This window comes from Trachemys scripta, chromosome 4, assembly GCF_013100865.1.
Source record: "Trachemys scripta elegans isolate TJP31775 chromosome 4, CAS_Tse_1.0, whole genome shotgun sequence".
Lineage (NCBI taxonomy): Eukaryota > Metazoa > Chordata > Testudines > Emydidae > Trachemys > Trachemys scripta.
The window spans coordinates 18,179,360-18,192,331 of record NC_048301.1 but is presented as its reverse complement, the minus strand read 5'-3'; the positions used below and the strand labels follow the sequence as shown (position 1 = coordinate 18,192,331).

At 41.6% G+C, this 12,972-nt stretch overlaps 1 protein-coding gene across 1 annotated transcript in view; it reads right to left on the bottom strand.

Moving 5' to 3' along the window:
• AHNAK2 (AHNAK nucleoprotein 2) overlaps positions 1–12,761 on the bottom strand; it is an 81,401-nt gene extending 68,640 nt beyond the window's left edge. Inside the window, exon 1 of the mRNA XM_034767862.1 lies at positions 12,509–12,761. Coding sequence (XP_034623753.1) covers positions 12,509–12,563 — 55 coding nt within the window. The 5' untranslated portion in view covers positions 12,564–12,761. The remainder of the gene's footprint in view (positions 1–12,508) is intronic.
• Positions 12,762–12,972: the final 211 nt, after the last annotated feature.

Genomic DNA, 12,972 nt, shown 5'->3' with positions numbered 1-12,972 from the left:
CTCCCCTCCTCCCGCAAGAAGTCCTCTGTTTTGTTTCAAAATTCTCTACATTTGGTGTAGTTCAGTTTGTCTATTGGCCACTGCTTGTAAGTGACTGTTGAATGGCCATTGTTATCCACCCTAGAACAAACTCTTGAGCTAATAACTAAGGGAACATGATTTGATGATATAGAGAAGTGGTGCACTGAGCTAATGTTTAATCATTATAGTGCATGCTGCTCTGTTCGATTGGCTGCAGTTGTTCATTGGTAGAAATCAATGAACCAAGACTTTATATTGTTTCGGGAAGATAGATTAAACATTAAACATTTCAGAAGTATTTCAGCATAAAAGTTTGATGTCAGTCTCTTACATCAACTCAGTGAACGTGGAGTTAAATGGAAAGGCCATACAGACAGAAAGCACCTGAAAGTCAAAAAAACAAAAACAAACAAAAAACAGGGAGCTCTTACTTTGAAAGGAGGAGGGCTCATAAAACGGGAGGCATACCCTTTCTGGTATACAGTCACCAGAGCCCATCATCCAGGAGAGCTACTGATTTTCTTTTTTATAATCTATTGCTTTTAGAGCTGGTTGAAGTTTTTCAAACTTTTGTTTTTTTGTCAAAAAACACCATTTCGAGAGGGAAATCGTAATGTTTTTTTCAAATATTTTAATCAACTTTTGAAAAAAAAATATTCAAAAAACTTAGTGGTGTTTTTCATTTTTTAAATCTTTCTGATGTTTTAATTCTTTTCAAAATAGGAAATTTTCAGAAATGTTTATCTATTAAAAAATCAACCATGTATCTAAGCTAATCAATCAAAAATTATAAACTAGCACAGAGAAAAGGAGAGAGGAATTCACTTTTCTCCCCCCCCCACACACACACACATTTTTTGCTTTACTATTGTGTAAAGTTTTGATTAATCATCTTAGGCACATGGTGGATATTTTTCATTTTTTAAAAAAATCCTATTTAAAAAATGAAAAATTCCAATTTTTTTAAAATAAAAGTATCAGTACAAATGTTGTGAAAAATGTCACAACATGAAAAGTCATCTCTGATCATAAACTAACACAACAAAAATTATTTCAAAATTTTCAGGTTTTTTCCCCACTTGCCATTCTAATGGCTTATGAATTTAGAGCCAATGTGCACATATACTCCTTATGGCCTCCATTCTGCAATTAGCTGTACACAGACAAGCCTTGCCCGTTTGCACAGAGCCCATTGATTTCTGTAGGGCTCTACATGATACGACGAGGGGTCCACCTGTGCAGAAACACGTAGGATCAGAGCTTATGCTTTTGAGAACCAGAATGACTCAGGATATAAACACACCTCAACATTCAAAAACTAATTCTTCCCATTTTGTTCCATCTATAAGTTTGATTGATGGCCTTACTCTAACAGGTGTTGAACACCTCTTGCAAGAGTTTGGAGGATCAGACCACATGTTTCCAAAAGCAAAATCCTTGATGCAGTATATTAAATAAAATCTCCTTCATTACATGAAATATTCTTATACTCAAAGAAACAGTTTCCTTTTGCAAATACTCATTTTTCTGCAATAACCAGTATATAGAAGAGGGGCATTTTACGATTGACAAGAAAATCCTATGTCTTGCTTGGTGAAAGTAGGCACAACTATAATAAGTCTGTGCTGTGAGTTTAAGAATTAAAGATCTGATCCTACAATCTTTTAGCCCTTACTCACAAGCATCAGGAGAAGCATATTATAGATGCAACAAAATATACATTAAGGGTACCTAAATCTACCAACATCTACCCCTGAAGTCATCTCACTCAGTTTGATACATGAATAGTTAGCATTCAGTCCTCCATGTCTGCATGTAGCCCCATGAGAGCCAACGGAACTACATGCAGTAGTCAGCGGAAGCAGGATCAACCTAATGCAGGAGAACAAAGCTACATAGCAAGTGCTTATTTATTCTGATGTAATAAAGATTATCCACACAGTTATTTACAATTGTTGAGTCTGCTCAGTTCTCCTTATGATAAACTGATGTCTGGTGTCTGAAGCCTTCTTGCTTCTATAATTGTTAACATAGCTGATTGCTGTGCATCAGTTACTGGATCTCTCATTACCCCGGGCTCCTCTTATTATCAGCTACTGCCAGCTGTTAAAATGGCAGATGATCGCTTTTAGAAATGATCTTGTGGGAAGAAGTTGCCAGGCTAGTGTCCCCTTTGCAAAAATAGGATGTGGCTTTCGGCAGCTGGTTCACATTATAGGGGTATAATCTGGCGAACGAAGGACGTGTGCTCCTGCGCTATGAGCTGTCTGAACAGATTAAACGGAATGAAGCTGTCATCGCACAGCTGTACTATTTTGATGTACAGTAAATGATCCATTACTCATCAGCATAAGGAAAGCCAGGGGAATGGAAAATTAAAAGGTAAAACTCGTGAGTAAAAGAAATTGGTGGGCGATAATAATGTGTCTGACCCTCAGCGGGTGTCAATCAGTGTCGTGCCATTGGTCTCAGTGGACTTATATTGATTTACAACGGCTGACAATTGGCCCAATAAGTAGTAATACCGGTCTTTCCCTTTAAGGCTGAGCTCTAACCTGAACAGTGATGCTGTAAATATGGTAGAGGGCCACTGCTTGCAAATGAAATCAACAGATCTGCTCCGTCAGTCCGATCTGATGAGTTTAGGGACAAGGATAGGTTTTACTAGTTTTTACTCCTATTAGCACAGCAGAGCCAATCCAACTCTGGCAAGGAGAGTTATATTTCTGGTTGCACTTCTTCTGAAGTGAGTCTGTAGTTCCCCGGATTCTCCTTCTTCCCTTTTTTTAAAGATGAGCACTATATTTGCCTTTTTCCAATCGTCCGGGACCTCCCCTGATCACCACGAGTTTTCAAAGATAATGGCCAAGGGCTCTGCAATCACATCAGCCAACTCCCTCAGCACCCTCGGATGCATTAGACCTGGACCCATGGACTTGTGCATGTCCTGCTTTTCTAAGTAGTCCTTAACCTGTTCTTTCACCACTGAGGGCTACTCACCTCCTCCCCATACTGTGCAGCCTCTCCAAGGCTGATCCATTGGGATGGAGCAGAAAACTCTCTTGGGGCTGATTCAGAGGGACCATGACCCCAATTTATTCCTGCCCCACCCAAGCCCCTTTTGGCAACCTGCCCTCGAGAGGAAAAACAGAAGCAAACAGCACCTGTGCTTCCCAGATCCTGGTCCACTTACATGCACCCGACTGCAGTACGGGGGCCAGAATTTCCCAAAGTGTCCACTAACTTTGGATGTCTCCATTTTTGTTTGCCTAACCTGTGGCAGGTAAGGTAACTCAAAAAATGAGGGCATCCAAATTTAGTGGGCACGTTTCAAAGTGTGTGCCATCATATGGGAAGTCTGTGGCAAAGCAATAGAACCTAGACCTCCTGTGTTCTAGTTATGTGGCTAATCACAAGACCATACTTCCTCTCTCAAAGGCTTTGCACATATTTTGTCTCTGTGAGTGTATTAATCCCCACCCCTTCTACAGTAGAAACGCTAGCAGCGCAGCTGCAGCAGGGTAATGTAGACACTGACTACAGCGATGGAAGGAGTTCTCCTGTCGCTGTAGTAAATCCACCTCTCCGAGAGGTGCTACCTAGGTTAACAGAAGAATTCTTCAGTCAACCTTGCAGTGTCTACACCAGGGCTTAGGTTGGCTTCATTACATCACACAGGGTGTGAAATTTTTCATAGCCTGGAGCAATGTAGTTAAGCGGACCTAACTTTGTAGTGTAGACCAGCCACAAGCTAATGTACTAGGATCCAACTCATGCATTTTGGCCCTGTGAGTCGAAGAGAGCCTAAATGAGTAATTAAGTCACGGGTTGCCAAAGCAAGTACAGAGGGAGTATAAATTGATATAACATACTCACTGTCGACAGCCAAAGAATGTGTGAGCTACTCCAAGTTTGATGCCCCTTGACTTCCTTAGACTTGCTTAGACTCACCTCTGAATTTGGCCCATACAAATAGAGAAGTTGTGGTAACTTGTACTTCATATTTTTAATGGAATGTACAAGTGTCTTTAAAAATAGCTACCTTTTCCCCATTTTGGAGTAGGGCTAGATGCCAGTTAGGTCCAATGATTCCTAATCGGTTAAAGAAGCTCTTCTCCATTTTCTCTTCTTTCAGAGAGCACATTTACACAGCACAGTAATGGGTAGATTCTATCTATCAGAACAATGGGATTATCCTTTCTGATCGCTAATCAGAAGGAAGCTGCCATTTGCACAAGAATATCTTGTTAATCAGCAAAGATGGAAGAAAAATGGAAAACATGCCTACCAGTCCAGTAGTGCTGTAGCGAAATATTTGCTGGGCTAGCTATATAGATAAGCATTAGGACTGCTTGTGAAGGGGTTACAATTTTCACCCCACAGTGGGTTTTGGTGTGGAAAGTAAGACACAGCTTGCAGCAATGTCATTGAAAAAAACCTCATAATCTGGGCACATATCCAGCAAAATATAACCTGACAGCAAACAGATTTAAGAATTACAAAAATCAAGAGCGCTCTAACACTCAGAATTGCTCCAGCCAATACGCTGTTCACTCAGAGAGGCATGAAACGGAGTCTCTCAAGAGCTACTGACTAGCCCTTTTATCTACAAGAGTGAATATAGCATAATAGACTGAACACGTTCATCAAAGTTTGAGCATGTCCAGTTAAAAAGTGACCATCTACCTGGGGAGATATAGATACTTTTCTAGCCACAGTCTGCCAGATGTTCCCACTCCAATGGGTTAGGTGTTTTAGCTATTCATCTGCAGTTTCCTGCAATGATAACATGGGGTGGGGTGCTTTTAGTTTTGAAACCACACCCTGCATCATATGAACTATCTGTGATTTAACAGAGTTCTCAAAAGCCATTTCAGTTTGTCTAGGATTTTGGCTTTGATGAGCTTTTCTGCTTTTGTAAGCAGACTACAGAACACTGATGTGTCTGTATTCTCTTTGAACACAAGCCAGGGTTTTGTTTGCTTGTTCCTTGATTTCAAACATCCTTTGTCTCTTTCTGCCGGACTTCCACTGAATGAAAATTAAGGCTCAGCACCTTATTTTTTAAAGTTCTGCACAAATATTAACTAATTAATTCTTAACCTCCAGGTGGGACAGGTAAGCGGTATTGTCCACAGGCTAAAGGTGGGGAAACTGAGTCATTGAGGGGTCAAGTGACTTGCCTAAATCACATAGTTTATCAATGATAGAGCAAGGTGTGGATTCAGGAGTTCTAGCTCTTTGCCCCATCCTCAGTGCCTAGCCTCCACTGGTTCCCACAGAGCATTGTGAGAAGAAAGAGAAAAGAATAACAGGTAGCACAGAGGGAAGGGAGAAGAGGGAGAGACAACAATTTAGAGAGATTCCAGAAGATTTTCAAGCATATCCAGTATTTTAAGGGTTTACCTGAGTGGGACCAATTCGGAACCTTTTGAGCATTGTCCATCCTTACTTTCCACACCAAAACCCACTGTGGGGTGAAAATTGTAACCCCTTCACAAGCAGTCCTAATGCTTATCTATATAGCTAGCCCAGCAAATATTTCGCTACAGCACTACTGGACTGGTAGGCATGTTTTCCATTTTTCTTCCATCTTTGCTGATTAACAAGATATTCTTGTGCAAATGGCAGCTTCCTTCTGATTAGCGAATAAATTCATTAATCAAGCAAAGGCATCATGAGACCTCCCCCATTACTGGTCAGTTCAATTGGGAAAAGTTTGAAGTGTCTTCCTGTCCCTACTATCTACTGTCACTCATAAGGTGTAGAAAAGAGCATCGGAGACACACACCATACACGTAAAGAAGAGATGGAGGCATGAAAATGGAATGGGGAAGGTAAGTCACCTTGGGAGTTGGCTAGGCTGTGCCAGAGCATCCTTGTGTTACTATACTAATGTGACTCAAAGCCGAGAGACAACACAGAGGGGATGGAAGAGAGACAAGAAGAGAGGCTGTTTTCGTAGTGTTTTCTCAGTGCAGCTGACATCTTTCCCTTTACTCAGAATCATTAAGATGGCTTGAGATATATTTGCATGATTGACCATGACAGAACTTTCCTAGGACTTGTTTATTCTTATTTCCTTTTGTACTATTCCCTTATTTGCACTGCTCACCAGCTGAGATCTCTGAATCTCAAGGTTTCTCTTGCTTCCCTCCTTTCTTTGTATTTGACTTGGAGACCAAGCCATTGCTCGCCCACCCTAGCAAGATTCTTTGCTCTTTTCTGTAACTCAGAGAACAGCTGCTGAATGTACAGATACCATTACAATTAACTGGACCAAATCCTCAGCTGAGGTGAATTGATTTAGCTCCAGTGACTTCAGCTTATTACAATTTTCACCTACAGATCTTGCTACCTTGACTGATAATCTTGGTCTTTTTTCCTAGTTGTTGACTTCATCTCCACCCACTAAATCTCACTGTTTGACAAATTCTTCTCCCAAGGTATATCTACACTGCAATCGGAGGTGTGATTGCAGTTCAGTAGGCATGCCCACACCAGCTTTAATGTAGCTAACGCAACTAAAAATGGCAGTGAAATTGTCTTATCTAGCCCCCTGAACTGCACAGTGGCCGCCATTTTGCTTGTGGGCATGACTTAAATCTCATTCAAAACAGTGGGAGTTGGCAGCCCACTTTATTAACTCCCACATGCAGATGGACCGTAGGGAAATGGCAGCCTTCTTGCTGGCTTCAGCCCCATTGACTGTCATGAGATGGTGAGACAAGAAATGGTGGCCATTTTGAATAAGGGAGTGAGTTGGCGCCTTTCATCATTTTTTTTATGAGATAAGTGAAAAAAAGAACCAAAATTGTTAGAGTCATGATCACATCGCAAGAGTTGGCAACACTGCCAAAGCCACGTATCTAGGACCCAGTCCTGCTCTCATTGATGGCAATGGTAATTCTCCCATTGGTTTTACTGCAAGCAAGGTCAGACTCATGGTTTGTGGCAGATTAACCAATGGAATTTAGCAGTTGTTACTCCCAGCCCCATTCCAACCAAATACAACACCGTCTCGCACACGTCAACAGCCGTTGTAACAACGGCTACAGCAAAACTGCTAGTGTCTCTTCTGAGACACAGTAAATGCTGTTTACCATAGGGATACATTTAGTCTGATTCCAAAATGGAATGCAAATATTCGTGAAATAAAAAAAGGCTGAACTGAGTGAAAGAATATTTTCATGCAGAAAGGTCTCCATGTGTCAGAGAACGCCTTTGTGTAATGGAAACTCTGATCTTGACTGTGTCCACCTCAAACTGTCTTCTGCATTCATCCATATTCGGAGCACATCTCCAGTGCAATTCATGGTGCTGCTCTAGACTCAAGCACTCAGTTTAGGGCTGCTTGTGTTGAGCTCGCTTTTAAAAAAATGAGTCTATTCAGAGCACCTGCCACCACTGATTTGTCGCTCCAAGAATGATGAAGGTGACTGGGCTGTTTTCTCTTTTCCTTTTAGTGTGGTATGAGTGTATACCGGATTAGCACATCTGCATATGTGTGCACTGCGGCTGAGGCATCAGAGCAGCACCCAACACGCCAGCTGCATGATTTAAGAGAGAGAATCCATTTAGAGGTGAGACAGAAAGTCCCACCATAACACAGGACAACTGAGGAGACATATTGTTTTCCCTTAGGCTCCCATGTCTTATTGCTGGTCAACCCAGGGAAATTTACCGACAGAACCACACCATTATAATTATTTATGCTGCTATAGCAGTACTGGTATAACTCCAGAATAAGAGCATCCAGACGAGGATTTATACTGGTATTACTGTATCACTATAGTTCTACATGGAAACAAGCCCTCAGACACAGTAATTTGATCAGTTACTATCTGTCTCAGACATAGCTCAGTACCCATAAGTCAGTTTATTCAGTTACCTGGTGTTGTATGGGTAAGTATATCAAATCAGGACATATCTGGCATTTCAAAACCTGCCTATGTCTAGTAACCAAATCAGATGACATAAACATCCATGTTAAAGGGGAAAACAAAGGTGTGTTCTTAAGATGTCACTGTTTCTGTGGCATGAGTTAAAGCTGCAGAAGTCACTTTTTACAGCAGTAGTCCCCACACTGTGGGACATGCCCCCCAAGGGGAGCACAGAGGAGTGTTTGGGAGGAGGGGGTGCGGTGAGGCCTGGGCCAGACCCCCACCCAGGGGCAGGGAGGGAGCGCCACCAAGCCCTGCTCCACTCCCAGCCCAGCTCTGCCCTTAGCCACAGCTCTATTCTGCCCCCTGCTCTGCTCCCAGCCCAGCTCCGATCCCAGCCACAGCTCCACTCCATCCCCAGTCCAGCTCTGCCCTCATTCCCTCTCTGCTCACAGGCCAGCTCCACTTCTAGCCCCGGGCTCCTTCCCCGTCCCCGGTTCTTCCCCCAACTCTGCCTTCAGCCCAAGCTCCTCTGCTGAGGAAGTCTTGGCTCTGCAGCACTTGGGGAAGGGAGGACAGATTCTATTACTGGTAAAGGGTGGGGGGTGCCACAGGAGAAGTTTGGGCACCACTGTTTTAAGGGCCTGATCCAGAACCCACTGAAGTCAACAGAAAGACATCTCATCACTTCAGTGGGCTGCAGATCAGGCCCTAAGAACTTAAAACGTGATTGTTTCCATTGACAGCAGACAATCATGGGAACCAAGGGCGCCAGTTATCTCACTCAGCAACAGCCTTCACCATTACCAGTAGCAATCGCAACAGACCCAGCGGCTCTAGCTGGCAAACCCTAACCCTGGCCCTGGGCCTGCATTCGCAGACTTCTTGCGCAGTAACAATACTTAAAAGGGCAGTGTCCCATACTGAGCAGGTTGGACAGACGCGGATGAGGCCTGAACATTTACCATCCCAAAGACAAATTTGTCCTGGGGGAAATTTGCTACCAAGACTGCTTGTGGGTCCTCTAGAAATTGTCTCCCTTTCTTGAAGTTTCTAAACAACATGCTAAGAAGCATCCCCGTTTTCATTCCTCTTGGAATGGTTCCTACATCAAGCTCATTTCCCTTATGAATCAGAAATCTTGGCAGTGGCAACCTATTATTCCACTAACTAGGACATACCATCCCTTGTTTGCCCAATTAAGTACAAAATAGTAATAGTGTTTACTGCACAGTGATGACAGACCAACAAAGCCTCGCTGATTCTGAGCCTCTGTGGTTTTGAGGTTTCCATTCCACATGGTACTTAATACATTTACCAATGTACAAAAGAACCTGCGGGTGTCCAGTGGAAACACAGATATAAAATCATTAGCAACAAATACAAGCTGGTGAGATGACCCTGGAAGGAGGGGAAAAGAATCCACAGGGAGATAACTTAATAGGCTCCCCGACTGAGCTGGCAACCATCACCATACCAGAAGCCAAAATGAATCAGATTCTTTTGCAGCCTCTACTGACACCACAATTGTTTTGGTGTCAGCATGAATTCAAGTGTGCATGGATTTGTGGCGGCTTATTGGAGAGGCGGGGAGTTGAGATTCGATAACGTTTCTGCTGAAAATGTTAAGAATCAGTGTCGTTTTCACACTTTGAATGAATTAAAGAAGGAAAAGGGAAATATGGCATAGAAGACCGGACCCTAAGCTGGTTGAAGTCAATTGAGTTATGCCAGTTTACAATAGCATAAAATGTTTTCCTTATCATTGCCTCCTAACGATACTGGAATACATGTTGTTAAATCATTGCTTCTTGTAGACAAACATCAGCAGAGGGCATTTCAGAGAAAAAGGGCATTCAATCAACTGTATTTATTATTTTACTTTAGATCTACAAGGTTGATGCCCATAATCAGCAGCTTCTTACTCATAATGAACATCCAAAAATTCAGTGAGCCAATGGTATCATATAACAGAGAAGACAATCTGCCCAAAGGGGAAAGGAAATTCTGTTTTTATTGGTCATTCCTTCTTTTTTACTACTTGCATTAGAATTCTGTCTCTGGCCCCGTTCATAGTTGCTGCTGACATCAGCCACATGTGTACTGGCATACCCAGTTGGGTGTTCCTCCCATACAGGGCAAAGATGAAGCTGGCCCTTGGGAGGCAGCAACCCTGAGAACCAAAGCCTCAGTTAAGCAAACCACTTGAAGTTCAGATCATGCATAACAGTAAGCACTTTGTTAAATCCCATTGAAATGCATGTGCTCAAAGTTAAGAGTGTGGCTAAATGCTTTGTTGAATCAGGGCCTAGAAAGACTCCAATTGACTTCAGTGGGCTTTGGTTCAGGCCCCAAAAGAAGTTCCAGTAGATGGTAAGTTAAAAGACCATTGTGCTGGGAAGCCCTTTAATGGTTGTTATTTGGGGATCTGGTGATTTCCCTGCTTTGCTGAGGCAGCATTTCTCTTCTATTATTTTTTAAACTTGAAAAAAATTAATTCATTAAAAATATTTCATCAATTTTCATCAACAATTCCAAAATGTGCAGCGAGCATGTGTCCCAAACCCTGCCCAGATATCTGATCTCTGGTCGCAAATGTGTCCTTGCCTTTCTCATACAGGAAACATGCAAAATATTGTTTATCTTTTTGCCATGTGGGTTGGGTATCATCATGAGACACAGCGAAGCTAAATGCAGTAAACTAGACTAAGAACTATGAACCTTATCTATTTTCAACATTTTTTTAAAAGGAAGGAACATGTGTTGTTTGCTCCACTTGAGAAGTTCCTTATTTGTACTGAGATTCTCCGCCTTCTGGCCTGCCCCTAATCACACTTCTCTCCCCCCTCCCTTTCTTATCTGGCAAGGTTTCTCAGATGCATGTCATATCCTAGACAGGAAAGATGACATTACATAGTTTGCCTAAGAAATCTATACAAATCTGATATACAAATTTGAGACCCCTCTACATGTATGGGTGATCATTCATTTTTAAGGAACATGAACAGCAATTTTATGGAAACCACGCGTTGGCAGAACAGAATGATTGTTTTGCTAACACAAAATCTCTTAGGGTAATGGCTGTGGGAAGTATCAGTTATGGGTGAGGCCCGAATGGTGAAGTGAGAGTGGAGTGTTAGTATTTTTTTTTTCTATTTAGCACCTAGAAACCGCAATCAATACTCTTTGGACAGTGGGAAATATTAATACCCGCAAAGGGGGTGACTTTGTTAAATAAGTGATCCTATTTAAGGAGATAAACATGTTAGCAAATACCAACACAATGTTATTGTTTGAAAAAGTCATATTTATAAAGGAAAATCTTCCCTTAAAGGCCATCAAACAATGTTCTGGAAGCATAAGTACGGTATATTTTAAGTAAACCAAATGAGATGAGTGCTTGTGCACTCAATTTAAACGACAATCTTAAATTATTGACTCAACAGTCTAAACAAAACATCAATGAGTTAATAGAGGACTAGATTGTAATTCCCTTACTCATGCTGAGGGATAATTTACATCTTGAGCCATCCCAATTATTTCAATGGGACTACGCAAGGTGTAATGTATTATTTTATTCAACAAATAAGGGTAAGATAAGCTACTCCTTAATATCTTGTGCTATGGAAAACAGAATACCAAAATATTTACAAACCAGAAAGCAGAAATAGTCAAGCATGTTAATTAAAACCCACTCCCTTTTATATCCGTTCAAAACTTTTACACACAATCTTTAAATTGACTTCTCCCCAGAATGAATAAAGGTCAATTTAATGCAGCACATAGATAAATGCAGTTTATTTCTGCTTTAGGATAAAAGGAGGTACTACAGGACTCTCAGATCCTGGGAAGAAATGAAGGCACAACTTTAAGACTACTAGTTGCCTATCATAGTACTGTCCTAACTACACACTAGAGGACAAAATTCTAATATATCAGCATGCTTTGGCCAGCTTAGAATTTGTTTTTTTTTATTTTATATAGTTTTTTAATGTCTTTGGATTAAATCATCCAGTCGCTGATGTTCTGTTTCAGCAATATTTTACACTAAAGTTTGTACACTATTTTCTTTCAAAAGAAAGTTTAAATTTCTGATTTCTCTCCACTCTACTCTGTAGTAGAGAAATAGAGAGAAAACCCTTCTGGAATGCTATATTGTTCACTCATCAGATCAAATACGAAGCACAGGACTTAAAAATTCAGAATATACAACATGGATTTTAGCTACAATAAAAGCCAGCTTGTTTGCATCATGCACTGCATACTGCTGTTTACTTTCTAAGAGCTATGAGAAATGAAGGGCAAACGTTTCATGTAAGGCATGCAGTCTGAAAACGACTAATTTAGAAAGCATTTCATTTAATCATACACAATGTTGGAGGATTCCTTAAACTTGGCTCCAGCATAACTGAGGAAAGTTTAGACTGAATAACTACAGGAGAGGAGTCTCTTAATTCTATTCCTTCTTATCTGATTCATGCCGCATCAGAGAAAGCCACACCCTAGGAGCTGCAGGCTTTGCTTCAAAGGAGGAGGAATTGCAGCTAGCAGAGCACAGTAAAGCAGAAGCAGAATACAGCAAAGTATAGAAAAAGTAAGCCCACCACTGGCTGGAGATCCTTGCCAGTTAGGAAGAACTAGATGAAAGCAGTCACACATCTTGGTAGATTGCGGTAGCACAGCAATAATAAGAGAGGAAAACTCTGTCTTTTCAGAGGGTCCGAGTGTTGAATCAATCCCACTCCAGATGAGGAGACGGAGACTTTGTGATTCTGTGATGCAGGAAAAGTGCAGCTAGACTGAAACTTAATGCTGATACACTCCCTACTCATTCCTAAATGTATTTCCTTGGACGACCACCAAATTATTTCAGGCTGGCCTGCATTGCATTGTGCCTGAGTGATCACAGCTTGCCGTGCTGGAGCCTCAGGTCAGTGCAGAGAAAGAAAAGAGAGTGATGTAGATACTCCTCTCAGGGACCAAAGAGGCTTAGGGAAATTGATTGAAGAGACCCAATCTGCTTCACTCACCTGATTGGCTACTGCTTTCCTGTAGCTGAAATTGAGAG